General features: G+C 39.3%; 1 protein-coding gene across 1 annotated transcript in view; it reads right to left on the minus strand.

Annotated features, from left to right (window-relative positions):
- The window catches only part of PXDNL (peroxidasin like), a 302,579-nt gene that overhangs the window by 46,985 nt on the left and 231,502 nt on the right, over positions 1-24,092 (minus strand). The window contains 4 exon segments of the mRNA XM_030553072.1: positions 5,059-5,262; positions 9,146-9,280; positions 20,069-20,142; positions 20,144-21,571. Coding sequence (XP_030408932.1) covers positions 5,059-5,262; positions 9,146-9,280; positions 20,069-20,142; positions 20,144-21,571 — 1,841 coding nt within the window.

Raw genomic sequence — 24,092 nt, forward strand, 5'->3', positions numbered from 1 at the left:
GAAAGAGACATTAACCCTTAGCTATCTGTTTATGACAACTCCAAACACCATCTTGATACCTGTAATTTTCCAGTAGTTGTGCTGTGGGCTTTGTTTGAAATAATGGATTTCCCTCCACACAGAAGAAGCTATAAAAGGCCCTGGAAACATCTCCATTTTGCCTCTTTCCTGCTCAAACCTCTGGACTATGAACTTACACTAATGGGAGCATTCTAACCAAGGGACTGAGGACCTTCCAATAATTTGGAAGCAACCAGAGACTTAACAAGCTAGCAATTTATTCCATCACTGCTACAAGCCTGATGCAATAAATGCAAAGGTTTTGGATGTATTTGGTTCCTTTAACCAATTTTAACTCACCTTTCTCTTTCTTTTTATAAATAAATCCTTAGATTTTAGATACTAAAGGATTGGCAACAGCGGATTATTGGGTAGGATTTGAGTTGTATATTGACCTGGGCGTGTGGCTGGTTCTTTTGGATCAGAAGAGTCTTTTATTTGATGAAACTGGTTTTAAAGAACCACTCATCTTTAAGTCTAATGTTTTTCGTGGTGATACAAGGACTGGAATGCCTAAGACAACTGCTCTTCTGACTTCTTGTTAGCCAGTGTGATGAAACAGAAGTTTACTTTTGTTGCTGGTTAGGTATATCTTATGGGAGAATAACCACCAGTTTTGGGGTGTGTCTGCCTAATCCTCAGCAGTTTGTTCTAAATTTGATATTCTTAGTTGTAACCCACAAAGGCAAGGTTACAGGTTGCCACAATGGATTCCACTTTACTTAGATGAGGTCCATGGGTGCCCATCTTAGGCTCCAAGTGGAAAACTGGTGCTAAAATTGTTTCCAAGGAAAACTGTTACATATTTGTTTCCAAAATGTAAAGCTTTTTCAGAATGGTAGTTAACCTACACTTACTACAGATTGGTCCAGCCACTATGAAAACACACAGAGCCACTACTTCCTGAGCTGAAAGATTCTCATCTGTTAGCCTATGACTGTAGCAAACTTAAACTCCTATGTGAGCCAGCTACTGGAAGGGGACAGAAAGCCAGACTGAGTGAGCACATGTTACAGAAGGAGGGCAGAAGTAGCAATATGTAGCTGCTATGATCAACCCACGCTTCCCTGGCTATTTACACTGGAGCTCAAAGCCAAAAAGTTCCCTGAGCATGTTGGTGTTGGAGATATTTCTCAGGGAAATAATGTTGTGGGGATAACCCTGGTTCCAAATAAAATTAAAAAGGCAAAGAACAAAGGTAAGACTTCAGTAAATGAATAAAACTCAACAGGTAAACTATCACAACATGCATGTATAATGTCTGCGTTGATGCACTGCATTTGGCCATTTATGTTTTAGCTCAATCATCATAAACTGAGTTGAAGTGAAACTCTACAGCCCAGTCTCCTTAAACTTCGAGAGACTTTGTTACTGGTTCCTATAATCTCTAAAAAGGGCCAAACTAAATATCTGAATATCTTCAAATTTTGAGAAAGTTTGGATCCAGATGACAATTTTGCCATTGGCTTCACTGGGAATTAGATAAAGTCCCAAATTATCCCATTACCCTGTTATAGCCCTTGCTAGATAACATCAGATGCTAAGCCTAGGGTGTGGTGAGAAGGAATAGGTACATTGGATAAGGAAGAAACTTCATACTCTGGGAACAACTGTAATCATATGTAAGAATCTCTATGATAAAATTGTATTCAGTTTTCCATAGGACACAATTGTGGTGCAGTAGACGCTGGCCTGAAAACAAGGCAATGCAGAGCCTCAACACTCCTCCAGGCAGAACAAATCCCAGTCTAATGTGCTAAGAATTCTCATGCTGCACCAGTTCTCTCCAAGGGCAACCTATGCACTCTGGCCCCATTCCTCACCTCTGCTGAGGCACTGTGCAACTCTGGGTGCCTGCGTGCAGGGTGGGGATTGTGAAGACGTTCCTTGCAGGGGCATGACACTGCATGCTGTGCAAGAGCCAGTCACAATTTGGCCGTCAGTCAATAGATAAGCATTTCTGCATTCTGAGCAAAAGGCAAATTGCATAGGCCCTGGGGTATTTATTTGATTCAGCCTCCTCCAATAATTTAAACTGCTCTTCTTCATCAACTTTATGCCTGGTGCAATTAAAATCCACAATCATGCTACATCTGTTTAGTGAAATCATCATCTCCGGTGTATCCTAGAAATGAAAGAGCACTCCTGGTACAGGAAGTCTACATGCTGTATTGATGTGAGTGACACACTAAACCACGTTGCCAGTTGATTAAATAAATCCTCCTTCAAATACAAACAGTTACAGGAAGAACTGACAGATGTATATTTTCTTCTGGGACATATGAAACCATCTGGCTTTGTGATTTCCAGATGGAAGTTTCACAGCGAGTTCTTACTTTGAGGTCTTAAGGTATTCCAGGGATCTGTATTTCCTTTTTCAGATTCGTGAGCTAAAGTATCCCCAGCATTGAAAATTATTGCTGATTAATGAAAATTGAATTTATTAGATAGTAAGATGTGTATTAGATTACCAAAACATTCCCTTAATAAATTCATTCTATTAAAAGCTGTTGCATGATTAATGAAAAGAAGCCCTTCAAAGCAGTGTGGAAAACATCAGACTCCAACAGCTTACAGCAAACTATAATGAGACAAGCTATAAAATTGTTTTCAGTCCTGCTTTTGAATTTAGTTGCTATATTTAACTTTATGCCATAAGGCAATCTCTCAAAGTTGTCTTTCTGCTGTTTCAGAACCACTTGCTTCAAACCCTTATTGTAAAGCCAGACAAGGACAAATATACTAGTACTAAGGACACTGAAACGCTCTAAAAATCCAAGTTATAATATAAGAAATGACAGAAGCTCAAACAGAGATACATAACACTAAACAAAACAAGACACGATATTTTAACAAAATAAGAAGCTAAAAACTCTGGGAAGCATACCCGCTCCCAACTCAAACAGTTAAAAAACAACAAAAAACCCCACATGATTCCTCTGCTCTCCAGACTCTGGATCACTCCACAGAGCCTTCCATTAGGTCTTTCATAAACTCTGATATTCCTCATCTCTGAGAGTGCAGGCTCCCTCTTAAAGCCCTACCCTTGGAGTATCATCATGGGATGCCTGGTCACCTGATCCATGAACCCAAGCGCAAGGGAAATGGATAACTAGATGCAGGTGAGGCTAAGTCAACTCCCCCTAAACTACCTGCCCACTATATTACAGTGATCTTTGCACTCTATGGTCTTGGGGTCAGATGGGGGCTCTTTTGGTCGCTGATGTAAATTAGAGCAGCCCATGGCTTAAGTGGACAGCATATGCCCCCAGAGGAGCCATTTCGTTGGTCCAGGATTGTAGTGAACTCTGTCCACAGCCTCCCACCCCAGACCATCCCCTATGCTGGGGGACTAGAAGCAACAGGTGTAGAGCCAGTTAGGGCACTTGTATGTTACCTGGATCTATCCTCATGCAATGGGATCATTAGCTGGCAGCTTAAGCCAGTTTGTGCCCCATTTGCTCTGCCTTGTAATGTAGTGAAGCCACCATTTACCAAAAAAAAAAAAAAAAATCACATGAGTGTCTCCCACTAAGGATTGGGTTCCTTCATTTATTATAAACCCAGAACACTGTACTCAGCTTGAGTAAGCAAGCCCCACACACTGGAAATCTCTGAGAATGGAGGGAAAAGAAACCCTCTCCCACACCGTGGATATGAGAAACCCTCCCCTACTCCATAAACAGAACCACAGATCCACTAGCTCCAACCCAGCTTCTTTCATGCCCCAAAACCACCTCAGCAGAGACCCCTGAACAGTTCTGTTGGATCAGGCCTCTTATAGGCTGCAGAGAACAGGGCAGGATTTGGCCTACATTTACCAGTGCACTGAGCATACTATTTGCTTTGTGAAGTTCATAACTCCCTCCAGATACTATTGCTATGACGAAGACATGAGCTCCACAGGCAACAGGGTTCCTCTCTCTTCCCATTGCCCTACAGAACTTTTGAGCACAAGTGCTTTTGGTGGTCCCCAATTGTCACTGCTTTTTACTGTCCTTTGGAGCTTAAGAACTATTCACAGGGATCCTCTCTTTTGCCCTGCATAGACTTTATAAAGCATCATCCAGCCTAATAGATCTTAAACAGTTCCCTGTCAAGCCCTGATAACTTTATCCAGTGAGCTTTCACTATACCAATCAGTATGTCTACTGAGTAGCCTCATATTCAGAGCAATGACCTGTAATTCAAAAAGAGCTTGATTAATTTTCTTCTTGCTTAGCATGAAAACACAGTAGAGAATCATCCTGCAACAAAATCCATTGTAACAAACCAATACTAGATGGAACACGCAAACCTGCGACTAGAACTGGGTCTTTTATCTCCAAAGACTATAGCTTCAATCACCTGAGCTAGGGGAAAACCTTTTCTAGTCTCTCTAAATTGCCCCACTAATGGACAAATTGCTCATAAAATATTATACACACCATAAACTTTACAGTTAGTCACAGTCATTAATAGCTCTGCTTAATTATAAGCAATTTTCTTCAAATATAGCCAATGCGTCTGTTCTCAAGGAGATTTAACTATGTGGATGGTTTGAAGAGGTAGCAACAAGTCATTTTTTGCTAACAGGACACAAAAATTAGATGCAAGTCAAAACTTCAAATCAAAATACTTAATGACCTGTAAGTTAGAATCAGTTTGACCACTTTCCCACAAGCTTAGTACAAAAATTCTCCTTAATCTTCAGAGTAATCGTTAGCAATTAATTAGTATTATTAGCGATCAACAGTGCCTTTTCAGGAGAAAAAAGTTGGAGTTATTTCTATGCATGAATAGTTTAATTTTACTGTGTAGAATAATCTCTGTATCCAAACTGAAATCATTCTTTCAAAAATGGGTTTCTTTTCTTCTTTTTATTGAAGAGCCTGCCACTATACATACTGTAAGAACAACAAAAATGAAAAAAAAACAGTTTTGGCAAATAAAAATTATCTGAGAGTTAATAGTAGTAGTAATTTTTCCATCTGCTACTCTGTTTATTACTGATCTTTCCAGCAGTCCTACCACAGTCTCTAACTAATCTTTGGTATCTCACTGCAGTTCATGTATCCCTGAGGGTAGTCTGCCTTTAAGAAGACATCAGGCTGGACCTGCTGGATGTTGTCCCCATTGTCACAGATTACACGTGCCAAAGAGGTCTGCTTCAGCTGTGAGAGTTGTGCCATTGTAAACACTCCAGGATTTTCATACCAAAACCTAGTCAGCAGGCAAAGAGATATGGCATCAGGGATCTGCTGTCTGAGAATTAACAGCATGTCAAACAGTGATAATGAGGCAAATATAAGAGCAGACAGAGAATGCACCATATGGAAGGGATCACATTTGTTCTCCAGTTACATTTACTTTAATGGTTTTCATGTTTTATCAAATTCTTAAATGTTATGATCTTGAGCTATTATCTGGGGTATGTCTGCAACACTGCAAATGGAGTTGTGACTGCAGCATGCATAGACATACTGAGCTAGCTTTGATCTCAGTAGCTCAAATAAGGATAGCAGTTTGGCCCTGGCCACACAGGCAGCAGCACAGGCTGTACAACTCCACCTGGGACCCAGGATATATGCTCAACTGGCTAACCAGTGCTGCTTCAGCAGCTTCACTGCTACTGTTTGTTATTCCAGCTAATTAGACGAAAGCTAGCTCAGGTATGTCTACAAATGCAGCAGTGTAGATGTACCCAGAGTATAGAGATTGGGCATACATGGTGATGAAGCCTGTGACCAAACTGGAGTTCCCAGCATTTCCTGTATCATAAATAAATGTTTCAAATTGTGCAGCATTCTGACATTCAGCGTTCAAATGTCGGTATTCTGATATTTTGTCATTTTTAAACAATTGAAAATATCAACATACCAAAAACTCCCCAGTCAAACAGCAGGATATAAGTGACAAGAATCATGCCTGCCCCAAATTAGTGTGATGATAAGATCTTATATCCCATGCTCCCTCTGCATCTCCTCATACGTTTGCTAATTTCAGGCTTCAATCTGAGAAGGGCTGTGCTGAGATCTGGTTGAATTTTTTTCAGTCTTAGCGTATTCGCAACATGGATCATGTGGCACATGACCAGGATTCTTTACCGAATTTGGTCCGCTACTTTTTTCAGATAAGAGCTTTTAGTTGAAAAATAGCTTTTTACAAATATTTTTTCATGTAAAACTATTGATCTCGTTTGAAACATTTGTTTTTTGTGAAAAATACCATGCTGTAATTTTTTCTAAAACTTACTAAAAACATGTTTAAAATGGTTAATGAAAACCCTATTGAAATGGTTAATGGCATTTATCATTTACCAATACCCAGCACACAAACTATTTCAATAATTTGTAAAAAAGTTTAATTGTGAATATTTTCAAATAAATGGGAAAATGGATCCATTCCAAATCCTTAGAAATGAAAAAAAAAAGTATGAATCATATTGCAAAACAAAGACAAAGCCCTTATATTATAAGCTCTTCATGACAGGGACAGTGGGTTCTGACATGTTAGTAAATCACCATGCACTTCACAGTACTGTGCTATATAAATAAATAAGTAAATAGCTTTTAAAATGCTAAATGCATATGTTTCACTACTCTCCTCTCTTGAGATGAGATAGATTTGCTTAGCTCTACTTACTCCTTATTTAAAAAAATTATTTTAAATTTTTGTTTTTAAAAATATCACATTTTATTGTACTGCAGAGAAGTCATGGGAACAACAAAGGGTTTATTCCGGATCTGAACTGGAGGATATACACTAGTACTGGAGCATTCCACAAATGAGATAAACACTGCTCTCCACCCTCCTCCATCTCCCTAGGGAAGTTTGGTTGAGCCCAGCAGTGGAGTGGGTCTGGTGAGCACTTGTGCACAGTCATTCTGGAGCATTTCCCCTCCATGCACACTCCTGGTGCCTCAGAGTGCATGTAGGGAATGTGCCTTCGGGGAAGGGGAAAGTGTTCACCTCCTCCCTCTGCTTCCCATTGGCTTGCTCAGGGTGTGTATGGGGTAGCTGATTGGCTCTCTTGGGTGCCATCGACCTTCCGTACTTCAAATCCTGCTGGGGCAGACAGGGTAGAAGTTTGCATTCCTTGCAGCATCATGGAGGCCCGTTTTTAGTTTATAGGAATAAGAATAGGAATTGAGTATTAGAAAACAATCTGGAAATGTCTAGTGGGTGCTGTGCAGTGCAGATCAAAGGCTGGAAGGGCCAGCTTCCTGAGGAAAACAGTACAAGACCCAGGATATGGCTGGTGTACCTACTAGCCTATAGGGAAGGAGATACCTTAAGTGTTCAGGGATTGAGGTATCCTTCTGGAGGAATCATAATTCCTCCTCATGGGTGGTAATGGCAAGATCTTTCAGACCTGGTCTGAGACTTAGGATTAAGCTCAAGAAGATCAGATGAGAAGGATTGGTTATATGACATGAGGCCACTTAACCATATACTGTATCCAATAAAATGTCTTCAATTCAAGGAGCATGAAGGCTGTTGATAGCCCCCTTTGGTTAAAGTTATAAAGTTGCAGCCTGCTTCCTTAGCATCCATCCCTGTTTCATTCACCTACATGTCCTGATCAATGACAGCTTTTTAATTTTAGATTTAGTAAACACTGGCAACAAGAGCAAATGAATACAGGGAAAGAGGGTTAGAAGCTTGTCTATTGTCCTACTACTATCTCTGAACAACTATAAAGAAACTAGTAAAAAAAAATCATTTAAATCTAAAATCATTTAGTTTTAACATTTCTTCACTTTTGCTGTCAGCTGATAAACTGGTAGGTCAGCTACGGTTTGGCAGTAAAAAGCCCCAAACTCCTTAGAGTCTTTCAAGCCTCAGTTATGATGGACTCAAATACTATCGTATGCTATGTCAAATCTGAGGTATATGCGTGAAGCAAGGCCTCTGAACTTCACTGGTAGTATTCCTGTTGGGAAAATCTTGAGCACTGCAATCCAGCCATGGAGACTAAAACTCCCATGATGCCTTGGGTGAAGAGAGAGCACCCACACGCAGTGGGCTCCATTTTGGAGAAGTGCCGAGATTGTTTTAATGGAGCTTTGTCCATAGAAGCTGCTAATCTGCTGTCAGGAAGCCAGAAGCTGCTGTTGAGAGCCTGCTGGAGACATTTTAAATAGGGAGCCTCAGGTGTGGATGGTGGATTCACTGGACACAGGGCAGAGACTGTTGCTGTGCCCAGAGCTAACTGAGGTGGACCTGTAGTGACGTCAGTGTGTAACCACCACCCTTGTTTGGGAAAGTGCTTACAAGGGAAGGGGACAGCAAAGAGACTTTAAGGGGTTGTCTGAGTCTGAGAAGAGGCGGAGTGGTCTTCTCATGGAACCAGAACCCACGGTTGCTGACATTTGGTTAAAACAACTCCAGTCTTCAGAAGGGGTGTGCAGCTTGGCATGATCCCAAATTAGAATTGTTCTGCCCCTTGTTGCCTTGGCTGGACTGATTCAAGATCTTCAAGTGCACCCATTCAAGGAAGAGTTTAGAACTATGAAATCCAGAGGAGTGTACCCTCGGGGGAGGTAGAAGGTGGCAGTGTAAATGCAAGTTAGATACGTTTCCTCTACTGAATATTGTATTTGTTAACTGATTTATTGAACTGCCCCCTGCTGATTTAACTGAGTAGTTACATTCAATCTCAGTCTGTTATACCATGTTTCCTTAAATTGTTAAGTAAAGGTGTGTTAACTTTAATCTAAATGTATAATGGGTGTATATTGTTTATAATTGGTATTCTTAAAGTAGATCCATTGCACAGATTAGTTCAGGTTTATTCCTGGAGCCTCCCAAGGCACACCTTTGAGTGTGTACAGGGCCCAGCCAGATGGAGAACCCACCTATTTTAATTTCCTTTACAAGTAAAATGACTGCAGCAGATGGGTGGACAGAGGATTCCCACCTGTCCAACATCTCCACTGGGAGACTCAGGATCTCATTTACTGTCAACAACTTCAGGTGCCTGGGCACATAGATGCGGATTGCCTGCTCCCAAGTAACCCAGGGAGGAAAGGGTGATTATATTTGTACAGTATGCAACTAAGTTAGCATTTTATGGACACAACTATCATGCAAACCTGATTACCTATCTCCATCCCTGAGCCGTTGAAACTGAGTGACAAAAAGGCACATTAGAGTTGGTCCCACTCTTGTACCAGGAATCAGATCCTCCACCATCAGAGCTGGCCAAAAGTTGATGTTCAGTGGTGTACCATAGAGCCTAGAAAAAGAATTCAGGTAAAACTCAAGTTACAAACATGGAGCTAGACTGGCATTTTGCTTCAGGCTCATTCTCTTTGGAATGCAGGTGTTTTTACAGAGGTTACTTAATCATTACAAACTTTCCTTGAAAGTCAAAACACACACAATGATTTCTCAACAAAAGAATTCTTATGATCTCACAACCTCCAAAAATGTTTTTGATATAGACACGGCTGTAGTTTAGAAACAAATCTGAATGCTGAATATTAACCTGCTCACTAGGCAGCTTCTCAGATTTAATATTTCAAAATGTGTCTGACACACAGTGAAAAAAAATATTGGGATGAGTAGATCCAGCTCCAACCCAACTTTGCCTTCCTCTTTGAACAGTAAACACAATAAATATACATTTTTCAGCCACATTATTTTAGTAAAGAAAACAGCAGTTCTAGTGGATTATGATATTTGTATCATTTGAACTTCACTCAGGTAAGAATCACCATCAGCTACTATATCTAAGCAGTATTATATCAAAACAAAAGAAACTTTTAAAGCCAGCTCCTTAGTTGGTCTATATTGGTGTAAGTCTCAATTAGCTATGCAAATTTACACCACGTGAGCTTCTGGTCCTTCATTTCTAGAGTCAAGGACGACTGGTATCTGAGTGATGTTCAAACAATACAAATATCAAGATCCACTGGCAATATACTGGGCAGTTAAGGCAAAGCACATTAGAGTGTTTGACAAATTATACCGCTCTGGCACGCTTTGCGATGTCACTTAGACAAGTCCTAATTGTCATTATGAAATTAGGCCTTCACTGACACTAACTTCTGGACCATGAAAAAGCTCAGATGAAGGTCCACAAAACATTTCTGTCAGCCTTTTCATGATCTAAATCAGTGTTTCCCAAACTTGGGACACCGCTTGTGTAGGGAAAGCCCCTAGTGGGCCAGGCCGCTTTGTTTACCTGCCCCGTCCGCAGGTCCGGCTGATGGCGGCTCCCACTGGCTGCAGTTTGTTGCTCCCAGCCAATGGGAGCTGCTGGAAGTGGTGCGGGCCGAGGGATGTGCTGGTCGCTGCTTCTTGCAGCTCCCATTGGCCTGAAGCGGCAAACCACGGCCAGTGGGAGCCGCGATTGGCTGAACCTGCGGACACAGCAGGTAAACAAACTGTCCCGGCCTGCCAGAGGCTTTCCCTGCACAAGTGGTGTCCCAAGTTTGGGAAGCACTGATCTAAATAGTAACTGGAAAAGCAACATTTAATGGCTATTTCAAGGCTCTGCAGAACTAGAAATGGAAGCTCTGGATCACTGGAAAGGTAGCTCTCCACTAGCACAACAGGACCCAGATTTTGCTTTTAGTCTTAGAAAGGCTTGAGATTTCAATGTTTATAGTCATTAGGTACAGAAGATTATTGATTTCAACAAGACTACTGCTACTAAAATTTATCTTTTATATTCTTTTTACATAAAACTCATGATTTCTTGACCAAACATCCCAGAATCTTTTGTGTGTTAGCCGAAGGTGTTTAAAGAGGGTTTTCTTTTGGGTAAATGAATGTCTTTGTCCTAGTAGGCCTAAACTTTAGTAGCCACTCTCTTTTTATGCTGAACTTTAGCTGACTCTAGTGTGTTTTCAATAAGCTAAATTTAGCTTGACTGAAGCATATTATTAAATAATGGGATTAGGTGTCCTTTTTTTATTCAAAACTCTTGACCCGTGGGGAAATGCTTGATTGTCTTACTTAAATAAAACTTCAGCTGAGTTAATTATGTGACATCATAACTATTACATCTGAACATGCAACACTGTTTATGCCTGTGCGTTAAGTTGTGAACAGCCGTAAGTCTTCATAGAATCAGGGCCTATGCAATCAAGAAAATGGAAAAAGATACAAAGTAATAGCAGAATGGAAGACAACCTTGGGGAAGAAGGAAATAGACAGTATAATGCAGACTCGATAGGGTAAATTGTACTTTGCATGTTCCTTTAGTGGGGCTTCTGTGACACCCAATTCCTTCCTCTACCCACCAAAGCACTAAAATAGAAGGATACGGTGCAGCCCCACAGGAGTTGCAAGGCAATTAACAAAAATATATTGAGATTAGACTAGAACAATTTTGAGGTCCAAATATGTAAATTCTAGCCAAAATGTAGGAAAAATTAAACACTCATTGTGGATCAAAAGCAAACAAACACCAGTGGTAACCATAATCAGAATACCAAATGATGCAGTCACATTGCTTGCTGAAATATAACAGCAAATTAACAATAGGTGCACTTCCCTTTAACAAAACAGTTCAAATGGAGTTGATATTTCCCTTATAAGGCCCCAGTGCTACTGACTTTTGAAATTCCAAGGGCTCTATGGGAATTCAAGCATTTGCCAAGAGAGATCAGATTGCAGGAACAGGGCTTTATAATGGAAATATTTCATTTAATTCTAGATGGGTAAAACAGAACATATGTACAGTTTTCTAGTTAGGCTGCAAATTATTATTACTATTATTAAGAAAAAATGGTCTAAATATCATCCTCCTTCCTCCCCAGGAAATGTAAATATTTTCTTAGGTTTAATCAAAATTCCTTATAAAAATTAAAATTGAAATATTGGTTTATGAAAACCGTTTTGGGTTCCAAAAACGTAAAAATTTTATCAAAAAAGTTAAAGAAAATTTTCTGTGAATTTTTTTTAGTACAAAAGACATCTTTTGTCAGAAAAAATATGTTTCACTGAAAAATTTCAAATGGCTCTAATTAAAATTATTTTATTTTTATGAATTCTGGAAACCTAATTTGCACCTTAATTATGACAAATAATAAACATTACACATTCACTACCATTTCACATAGGGGAGGGCTCTGATGGAGACATTTTATAAAGGCTGAACCTCCCTGCAGTACTGTGCACAGGTGTAGGGGTCTTCCTACATGAAGCTCATAGCAGAATTGCAATCTAAAAAAATAGCAGTATATTAATAAGGAGACCAATCACTTTGTATCTAGATCAAGTGTTAAGACATAATATTTCTAGTCTGTATAACTAGAAAGCCAGTGCCTCTCTCATTCTTTAGTTTTAAACTGACTAATTATTTTAATGAAACTCTTTCTCTGGTCCTACATACTGCTTTGATTTTTAATTATATGAAATCCTAGAAAGGATCTAGGAACATTGTAATTTAATGTTTAATGTTGTTAGTTAACACAGATAATAAAAACTTGACCAAAGTAGTTGCCAGAAGATCAGGAATAGAAATTATGCAGGAGGTTTTCTACATCCCAATCAAAGTGGATATATTTCTAAAGTGTTCCTAAAACATCAGACAATGTGGATTTTTAGTAATTAAATTCAGCATAATAAAGGTATCAAATATCTGCTAGTGCTCTTGATGCAAAGACGACCAGCAATAGGGCAATCTTGGATTATTTATTATTTTTATTTGTATTATGGTAGCATCCACAGTGTATTAGGCACTGCTCAAACACACAGGGCCTGATCCAAAGCTATTGAAGTAAATGGCAGCCATTCTAAAATGGATTTTAGATCAGGCCAATAAGGAACCACCCAAAGAGCTCACAAGATGAAACACAGTGACAGATGAAGAGTGTTGGAGAGGGGTTATACATATAATCACATTTCTTCATTATTTTTATGAGCCCTTTCCTGCTTTGAAAGTACTTTTCTCTTTAAGTAAAGCAATCATGGAGACCTAACATTTATGTCTTATTTATCCTAGCTCAGAAAGAAAGACACATGGCCAGGTTCTCTGGTGCTTTTCAGACACTTTGTGCTGCTCACGAGGCAAAAAGGTGTTGCAACTAGTCACAAATTCCCACCAGAAATTCATCCGGTATATGGAAACTCCCTGCTGGGCATAAATATTCCACAGCTAGGTCTGCACTTTTGTTCACCCGCAGCATAGGGAGCATGGCAGGACAGAGAAGAGCAGAGCATCACTAATCCTCCACTCATGCAGGGTCCTCTACCAGTGGTGTAGGAACCAGGGACAACCTGCAGAAACAAAAGAGCCAGTCTTTGCCCCACCCCCACCCATCTTGCATCCCCCTCCTGCTCTGAGCAACGCTCTGATGCAGGAGAGAGACCATTTTGTTATCTAGACTTGATATGCTCGTCACAGCTTCTTGACTATGTCCATTCAACTAACCATGCTCTAGGAATCATTTTGGGGGAGTTCTATGGCCATTGTTTTACAGGAGGTCAGACTAGATGATCACCGTGGTCCCTTTTGGGCTATGAATCTATGAGTAACAGTGTAGGATAGATATAGCATTATTTTGGGCAGTTATTGCTTAAAAAGGATATATAAACTAATGTGTCATAAACAGATAGCTAAGGGTTAATGTCTCTTTCATCTGTAAAGGGTTAACAAACAGTGACCTGCAAACACCTGACCAGAGGACCAATCAGGAGACAAGATACTTTCAAATCTCGTGGAGGGAAGCCTTTGTTTGTGGGTTTTGGGTTTGGCTTTGTTCTCTCTGGGTCCTGGATGGGGCTAGAGGTGCAATCAGGTTTCTGCCAATCTCCCTGCTACAGTCTCTTATCTATTCAGAATTGTAAGTAAGAAAAGGCGGTCATAGTCTTTTAATTTGTTTTTTTCCATTTGCATATGTGTACTTGCTGGAAGTAGCTTAAATTGTGTTTCTACTGGAGAAAGTTTTTTTCTATTGTTTATAAGTTGAAAGACCCTGTAACTGTTTACCATCTAAAGTGCAGAGATAAACCTTTTACTTTTTTTCTTTCTTTTTTTATTAAAAGTTTTGCTTGTAAGACCTGTTGATTTTTCTCTCCTAATTAAGGATCAAAGAAATTGAGTCTGTATATACCAGGGAATTGGTGGGAAGCAAGGAGGGAAAGGTAAATTTCCTCTTTGTGTTAGATTCAGGCAGCTTGAATCTGTATTGTCTCTGGGTGAGGGGGAGAGAGAAACTTGATCTCTCTGTGTTGTGTTTCAAGGAATTGATTCACGGTATCTCCTAATGTACCCAGGCAGGAAAGATCTGGGAGGAGGTAAAGAGGTGGGAGGGAATGGTTTATTTCCCTTTGTTGTGAGACTCAAGGAATCTGGGTCTTGGGGTCCCTTGGGAAGGTTTTGGGGGGACCAGAGGGTATCAGGCCCTAAAAATTCCTGATTGGTGGCAGCACTACAGAATCTAAGCTGGTAATTAAGCTTAGAGGACTTTATGCTAATACTCATATCCTGGACGGTAAGGTCCAGATTTGGGAATTATACATGACATAATGGAATTACTTTATTTTTTAAATGGAACAATATGTGTTCTTGATTTATATGTTCACATTTATAGCTGACTATTTTCTCAAATAAATCATTAGTAACCCCATAAGAAATATCAAGCCAATTTGCAGCCTTAGGGACTGGCCACCTCCCATTAAAGTCCATGGAAGGAGTCCCATAGACTTTAGTTATTTGTGGATCAAGCCCTAAAGGATAAAGCTTAATTTATAATATTTTGTTATTGACAAGCAGGGCCAGCTCCAGGTACCAGCAAAGGAAGCAGGTACCTGAGGTGGCCAATGGAAAGGGGTGGCACATCCGGGTCTTTGGAGGCAACTCGGCGGTGGGTCCGTCAGTCCCTCTTGGAGGGAAGGACCCACTGCCGAATTGCTGCTGTAGAATGAAGCAGCACGGTAAAGCTGCTGCCAAAGTGCCGCCAATCATGGCTTTTATTTTATTTTTTTTGCCTTCGCCACTTGGGGCGGCAAAAAAGCTGGAGCCAGCCCTGTTGACAAGGTTTCCAACTAGCACTTCTCAGAAATGTACTTCTGGGAACAACATGCCTGACAGACCTTTTTCTTTGTTAGGTGGCCTGAAGTTTATCTTGCATTTCCTATACATATATTATGCTATATCTATTTGTAAAATCTTCTGTGTTATAGGACTTGTTCTCACTTATGACTGTGAGCTAGTTCGAGTTTTCTGTAAGAAGGCCCATTTCTGTTCTCAATTTTCAGCATGTTCATCTGCCTAAGGGAAAAAAACCCTATACTATCACAGCACACAAGCAGCACATTATTATATTTCTACATGGAGTTTCTTCTTCCCTCAGCTGGGTTTTCTACATCCCTTTATCTGTCTTTGAGGATCCTTTTTGTTTCCCCACCTAACCCCAATTCACACATCTCAACTGAAGACTGAATGGATTTCATTGGTTCCATCAATGTTACATCTGGTTGGAGAGGATCACTGTTCAGTAACCTACGACAACCCATCCCCTTCCTCCTCTAGAATGCCATGCAGAGCATTGAAGTCTGTACTAGCCCAGAGAAATGAGACCAGAGAAAAGTAGTGATCTTTGTACAAGATAATTACTGCTAATTCTGCTCTTAATAATAAAGCTGTAAGGATTTCTTACACCAGGTACTTGTTCTAGATCACTTTAGTTAAAACCACTATTGTCTTGAATTATTCCTAACATTTTATTCCTAAAATGTTATTGACAAAAGAGGAAAGAAATAGAACAGGCCTCTTGGGGAACAATTAAAAAAAACAGAGGGAAGATGATTATTTTTCTCAAGAGTATTTTTCCCACTACTTCAGCTCAAGTTCTAACAATAATTACACTGAAAAAGATGTTGGGAGGGTGGACAAGGAAGGCAACAGAGCATGTTACAAGTGGAGCAAAAGAGAGTGGAGAAAGGAGTGTAAAAATGAAAACTTTTCTTTTTAAAAAAAGACTATCAGCTTGTTGACTTAATTCAAACTTGTTAGCACTAAGACCTGAGATTGTAATATTAGCTCAAATGAGGAGAATTGTATGGGGATATACACTGCTTAAAACTCATAACTGAATAAGATAAGTGACTCTTCAGAAATTTTTTTAAGCTACAAAAGTAACTGAAGTCCTGAAGTCACATTGGATAAATGAATGTCTCTCTACTGGAAAAAAAGAAAAGATGACAAACAGAAATAGTCAAAAGATGTGTAAAGTTTCTGGGACAAGATTGTAATAACTGGGTAAGTGCCTGAAATCAATGAGATCTGCTGGGTTTTCAGAACTTTTAAAAGTCAGACTCACTTATTTATGGATTCAAAGCCTAACTTGAGGAATCTGTTTTCCAAAATCTTGGCACAAGAGACTACTTTAAACTAATGTTCAGAGTACATACTCTAAAGCACAGTTCTGAAGTAACAGAAACATAAATGTGAACAAATACAACTCAGAAATAACATCTAAGGGAAAATTATATTAGGAAATAAAATATAAAATGATTATGGATTAATGGGGAAAAAAGACATTTTATCTGAGGTAAATGTGTAACAATTTGCAAATACTTCTTGGGCTGTAAATTTGCCGGGGAGGGGGTGTATAAAAATCATATTTACTACTACAAATGACATCATTTCTCCATGAAAAATTAATGGACTTCCATGTAAATGTTTCTGCATGTGAGTGTGAGAAAGTGAAAATCAATAGATCTATAATATATATAATGAAAACTCCAGATCTGAGCCCTGAATTATGGGGAAGGGAGTGAGATTAAATGTTGCAACTGGATTTTGCAGCCAAGTTTCCATCTCCGTTTACAAGTTCCACATAGAATGGAAATGTGTTGCTAAATGTTGACCACTTTTGCTCTTAGCAGATTCTCAGATGATTTAATCTCTTTTGGTCTTTGTTACTGGAAAAGGTGATTGTGCAACCTTCATCTTGCTCAGAAGCCTGCTGTAATAGTATTCTGAAACTTGCAACCGTGGTCTATGTTTTTAGCATTCTGACACTGGCTGCTCAACAAAAATATTCACTTTTATATTTTGGTTTTGACCTACCCAGTGTGTTTCTGATATCTAGACACATTTCATTCAGGTTATGTTCCACATTGTCACCTTTTAAAGTTTCAATTTCTAGTCATAGAATCACTGAATGACAGATTTCTGTGCCTATGTTCCTACTGATTGAAATGAATAGCTTATCTCAAAATGCAAACCAAAATGCCTTATCTGTTTTTAAGTCACATTTTAAAGCTTTCTTGTTCAGTGCTGCATTTTTATCAGTAATGATAATTGTTTTGTTTTATATACTTTTCTGTACTTTGAAACCAATGATGTGTACCGTGCTACATAAAAAGCAGTAGTGCTGTATATTTTTTGTCTAGGGTTATACAATTTTAGATTTCAATTGCAGTAAACAAATTACTTACACATTAAATATGAATAGTTTTGAGTACATTTTATTTGCACGGTAGGGAATCAATGCACCATATTGATTCACATAACATTATTGTATTTTCTACTCCATGCATCTGATGAAGTGGGTTATATCCCATAAAAGCTTATGCCCAAATAAATTTGTTAGTCTCTAAGGTGCCACAAGGACTCCTCGTTGTTTTTACTAGTACTAGTGTTTCAGATGGAATTACATTCAGGGCTGCTAGCTGCGCTGCTATTTTTAGTCCACTAGCTTAATCAGAACTAGCATGGGTATGTCTATACAAGCAGGAAATTACACCTCAGCATTTCCTTAGGGAACAAGAAGCTAACTAGCCATGCCATTGACCTCTCCCATGCTTTTTACAACACAAAGGGAAGGTTGAGTCACTATTTATTTTGTCAAACTCTCGAGAGATTATAAACAATTATTACTTCTTTATTTTATCATATTTAAAGGCTGGTGAACAAAAACAAATTTGAAAAATGTGCTATACAACATTTTCTCTATAATGTGTTATATATGTTAAACATCTCTGCAAGCCATGCACAGCTAGTGACACTTTATTCTAGTAAGAAGGGTTACATAGTATTTCCAAGAAAATGTCAGAGCCTTCACAAAAATAAAATCAAATCCCTATATTTCTCCATAAACATAAGCAAAAGGATAGAGCGCCAGTCACCTTAGGTCAACAGTTTGAATCCAGCATAGGTCAGGGATGATAGAAAATCATTACCATCTGACTACTGTTTGTTAGCCTATATGGAATGAGTTCATCATCACAAATGCACAGGTGTTTGCATCAGAAAAACCAATAGTGTTAGTCATGATAGCACTAATTATCAGCATCGTTGAAAGTCCAACAGAGAAGCAAATACACATGAAAAATGACCTATCAGTTCACATTTAATTGTGGTCCCTCCAAGTTAGCGTTGAGTCATGTTAGAGAGACTAGAGCCACATTAACACAGGGAAATGCTTTCTGCTGCACTCATTCTGCAACAGATCTTTAGTAAGGTTAATCTAGCATTTGCCGTTTAAATTATTATTATTTATATCACACAACAAACAGGCTTCCTGTTTGCTTGACTAAACAAAAGCAATTTCAAGCTAGTATTAGACATGACATCCCTGGATTGCGGGGGAAACAAGGAGGAGACTGCAGTAGGAAAGATGGGGGCAACTCATCAGGGAGATAATATTGGAACTCACTGAGGGCTAAGGTACGACTTGGTGGAAATTTGTTCCATTACCAGATCACCAAAAATTAATATCTCTGCTGACTCATTTGTTGACTAGGTCTCACAACAGCTGAGGTCCTGAGGAGTAATTACAGTGATCAGATCAGTGTCCCTGTGAACTAGCTTAGGAAGGGGATTCCTCATGTAAAGAGGTCAGCATGGAATCAGCCCAGAAACAGTTGTGGGAGAAGCAGATAAGCCAGGCATCAAGAAAGAAATGAAAGAATGGTGGGTTTGACAGTAAGTGGGAGAAGCAAAGAAGATTTCAGAGGACAGATAAGGAGTTACGTTTTCTCCATGTTAAATGTAAGTTGATGGCAATACATTAGAAGTAGATGTGAGATAAATCATGTGAGATGCAGGACTAGGTGAGGAGTGTGAGGTAAAGAGTAGAGAGGTAGCTCTGGTCATCTTCAATGTACAGACAGTAGCTGCGAGTATATGAGCAGATGAGATCACTCAGAGAAAAGGCACACAAATCAGAAGGAGCCAAAGACAGAGCTCTGCTGGACTCCACAGTAAAAGGGAGAACAGAGAAACCACCTAAAAGACAGAGTAATTAGAGATGGAGAACCAGTAGAAAACTGTGTATTAAAAAAAAACCCACACAAAACAAGAAAGGATAAGACACTGAGAAAGAGGATATGATTAACACTGTCAAACACAGCTAAAAAATTAAGGAGGGCTATAGATTTGTCAAGAAAAGTTTGTTTGAAATCTTGTGCAAGCAGTTTTGGTGGAGTGGAAAGGGTGAAAGCCAGACTGGGGGCAATGGATCCAGGATGGAGATGATGGAAAGGAACTCAAGTAAAGAGCATTAAATGGCTCATCTGGTGTGTTTGGAGATGACAGGACGGAAGGAAGGAAGGAGAATAGCTGAAGAGAGAAATAGGACTGAGGAAGGGGCAAGCTTATGATGCTCGTATGTTGAAAGAAAGAAGCCAGAAGAGAATGACAAGTTAATTAGAAGAGTAGAAGAGAGGTTAAAAGTGGGGGTAAGTGTTCAGATGGGAGATGAATGGGGTCAAAAACATAGGTGGAGCACTTGAGGAGAGCAGGCAAAAAGGGTCAGTGCCAGTTATTGGGAAGAAGGAAAAGGGCTGAGAAAGGCTGAGGGAAGATAGAGGAAGGGAGATAGAGATCTGGAAGGAGAGAGATCTCATCAATCTTGCCTGAAAAAACAAGAAAGGAAATTGCATGGAGAGGGAGACTAAGATTAGTCACTGTGTGACTAAGGTTTTAAGAGGGAGTTTACAGTTAAGTAATTTTAAAAGCATTTAAAAACAGACTTGCTGTGGCCTCTGATGAGACATTAAGATACAGTATTAACTGCCATGTATCACACACAATACGTGTATTTTCACTAATACTCACTTTTTCAGCTTCTCTCTAATCTTTGGCTCTTTAATCTCATTGTGAAGATCCTCAAACTTCTCAACTGAGGTTAAAATTACAGAAAACCCTATAATCAACGTATGGAGGAATCCCATGGTCATGCCCCCTCTGGATATTCGTAGCTGCCAGATCCAGAGCCACTCAGTGTGCCATGGAGAAAAGCCTCTCAGTCAGCTCCAGGTTCAAAAGCTGAGAAGATACTTACATTTTAACAGCAATGCCAAAAAGGCCATGCAGGAGTGGATCAATGCCACCTTCCTGGATTATCTGGAATGGTGAAAAGAAAGCTTTGTGGAATGGAAGGTGGCCTTGTGGGATTTCGCCAAATGTCTCATTCAAGCGATAAAGAATCGGATTGATCAATGTGTGACCAAACCTAAAAGCTGCTGTTGCAAAGGAATTAAAAATCCCAGCATTTACATTGGGGTTATAACCTTTGTAGTCACCCATCATCTTCATAGCATGGTCACCAAGGATCTTGGGTAGCCAGTGGCTATAGGTATTATGTTGCATCTGTGCACCAACAATCTTTCTGGCTTCATTGTAAATAATATCTCCATTCCAATGTGGGTTCATTTTCAACAGTGCTCTTGCTATGGGGTTATGTTCACGGAACCACAAAGTGTGCATGGCTGTGAGGCCCAGCTGCTCATTGGCTCGGTGATCTCCTGCAAAGAAGCAAGGTATAAAGCTTTCATTTTCAACTCTCGTGCATTCAGTCGGGGGACCTGTGGCAAATGGTAATAAGTGCTTTCCAGAAGATGGGACAAGCAGGCCTTCCTTGAGGAGACCATGTTCATTTGTATTATCCCTTAACTCTTCTGACTCCCTGTCAGAGCTTGCATAAACATTAGAAGTATCGATTTATGATGTTAGATGGTTTATCTGCTCCCTTGCATAGACTGAATTCATTATTAAAGAGGTCATCCCACTACCACAAACTGGACTTGAGCAAACAAAGAACATGCATTTAGAATTTGTCATTCAGGGATCATTCTGAGGAATAATGATGGGGAAACAAGGTGCATCATTAGTACACACTAAGCTACAAGAGCGTCCATCAGAAAAACATGACATACTCAGTGCACGCACTGTTTGATCCAAGTCAAGGTCTAAAAACTGGCACCACTGCATGAGCATATGATTGTACCTATTATCAGGAGTTATAGTCTCTGTACCAATCATTTCTGTTGAAATAAGCCTTGGTAGTGGAAGAGGATAGCCATTATACAAAGAGTCATGACTGACGCTTCTGGGTAAGTTAAAGCCATTTTCGTACACAGGTTTAAGGATCCGTTAGAAAGCAATCAAAGAGGCACCCCACATTGGGTGCTGTAGGTTGTTGCATGTTCCATCGTAGCTTCTGTACTTTTGATGGAAACAGATGTCAGAGCACTTTGGGAAACACCTGTGAGCTGTACATCCAGAGAGATTGGCAATCAGACTGAGGTAGTGTGGGGAAACCAGATCATTGTAGCGAAACTCGGAAACACAACATTTGAAGAAATTAATTGATCTCATATAAAAGAGAAGTGTAAGAATCCATGTAAGATTCTTAAGTTCAATAGTAATTAATGGTGTGTATACATGGATAAAAGTCTCTGTCATAAAGTGTTTGTCATGATATAGGCCTTTCTCAATTTCTGATAGACTGTAGGTCTGCTCCTGCTCCTGGAGAAGTGAATGGCAAATCTCCTACTGACTTAAACAGGGGTCAGGACTGGGCTGAGGAAACCCTGAAGTGATAGCAACAACAGCTAAAGTGGGGTGTGATGTAAATACCAGAGAGGGATAAAAAATAATATACAGAAATGCTAAAACTCTATAAAATAGGTCTGAAATATGGGCAGGTAACAAAGCAACTGATATTTAAGATGGAAAATGCAAGCTAATATAGCTGGAAGATGAGGGAGGAGGGAGAGAAGCCTTATCAATTGGAGGCAGATATTTGGAAGGCAGTAATGCTGAAAGAGGACTAAGAGTGATAGTGCAAATTAAATTTGAGCTAGCAATGCAACAGGAGAGCAAAAAAATGATTTTGTTTCTGTTTTTAAAGAAGAGACATTGTGTCATGGACTAGGGAGGTAATAATCGCTGATAAAACCAGACTGAGAATACTGCATTCTGTTCTTGAATCTGAATGACAGAAAGTTTTAGATAAACTGGAGAAAATTCAGAGAAGAACAACTGACAATATTTAAAGGGCTGAAGGGATTGATTTATGAAGAAAGATAAAAAGAAATGTAATAGCTTGGCCAAACAAAGGCTAAGGGGGATATTAGAACTGTTTATGACTATTTGGCGAATAAAAACATCAAAGAGAAAGAATGCACCAGGGGATGAGAATAAACTGATAGGAGGAAATTGGGCAAAGGAACACACAGGCTGAACATTAGAAAGCTGTTTTTAAATGGACAAATATATTAGCCTACAGAAGACACTCCCACTGAATATGGTGAATGATCCATCATTTCAGTAATTTAAAATTGAACTGAATAAAGCACTGGAAGGTATACTGTAGGAATGAATCTGAGATTGGCATGAGATAGACTACTGGTAGAAGTTTTTATATCCTCTCCATCTCAAATTTCTACAGTTCCATAAACCACACAAAAATACCCTGCAGAAAATCAGAATATTCTTTCAGTTATTTATAATATTTTCACTATTGAAAACAGTCCTCTAAATCTCTTCTACACATTTCCATTGTAGCTCAATGTACGTCAGTGCCACACCCTGCTCACAATACATTTCTCTTATAATAAATTCCATTACAAAATGTACATTACTAAGAAACTGGGTAAAGGGGAGATTACAACAGGTCATACTGTTGTACTGTACAGTACTGTTGTACAGTACACTGAAAAGTGTACTGTCAGTATGGAGGGACGCTCCTAGTAGACTGGTCTTGTGACTAATCTTAAACATTTTAATTAATGATTTTGGCACAAAAATGGGAGTATGGTAACAAAATTTGTGGATGACAGAGTGGGAGACATTGCCAATACAAAGGAGGACCAGAATATCAAACAAGATTAGGATGACCTTAAAAACTGGAGTAATAGAAATGGGATGAAATGTAATGGTGAGACTGCAAGGTCATGTACTTAGGTAGTTGTGACCGAATGTATCATGTGTCCATACCCTGAACACTATTGCAATAATCTTTATACAAAGTATGCCTTGAGAAAGATTTAAAAACTCAATTTGCTGACCAATAATATCATGGCAAAATGCATTTAGCAGTGTTATATGTGAAGCTATAAACATAAGCTGAGATCATAACTAAAAGTATGGAGTGGGCCAAACCCATTCCTCAGAGACAAAGAGCAAGCTGGTGCCTCAGCCAGGTGTAAACAAGGCTGATGGACCATTGCTTGCTAAGTGGCCATTCTTTGGCAGGCAAGGGGACAAGGGCAAAAATATTTACATCTTAGCAAAGAAACAGCATGGAGTTGCCTTCCACACAGGCTGCCTGTTACCTTTCTCCCAGCTGGAAATGCTTCTCAAAACAGGCAACAAACTATAAAAAGACACCCCAAGGCACCCCTCTCTTCCTCCCTTTCTGTCCACTGATTCACTGAACAAAATGGGACAAAGGAAGCAGTCATTAAACAGAAGAAGGGGTCCTGGCCTAAGAAGTTTAACCAGTAAGAATGTTGAAAGCATATGGAGAGAAAAACTTGCTTTGACTTTAACATAGTTTGGTAAATTAGACATTAGTTGTATTTTATCTTTATTTTTCTTGTAACCGTTTCTGACTTTTATGCCTCATTACTTGTATTCACTCAAAATCTATCCCTCTGTAGTTAATAATTTTGTTTTATTGTTTTATCTAATCCAGTGTGTTTAAATTGAAATGTCTGAAGAACTAGTAAGATGGCATAGTATTACCTTAAAATAATAATGGACTTAACTTAATAATACTTCTATTGTCCTGGAGAGGACTGCACAGTACAGGACATATTTCTGGGAGAAAATTTAAGACAGTTTATTGAGGTCA

Source organism: Gopherus evgoodei, chromosome 2 (genome assembly GCF_007399415.2).
Source record: "Gopherus evgoodei ecotype Sinaloan lineage chromosome 2, rGopEvg1_v1.p, whole genome shotgun sequence".
NCBI lineage: Eukaryota > Metazoa > Chordata > Testudines > Testudinidae > Gopherus > Gopherus evgoodei.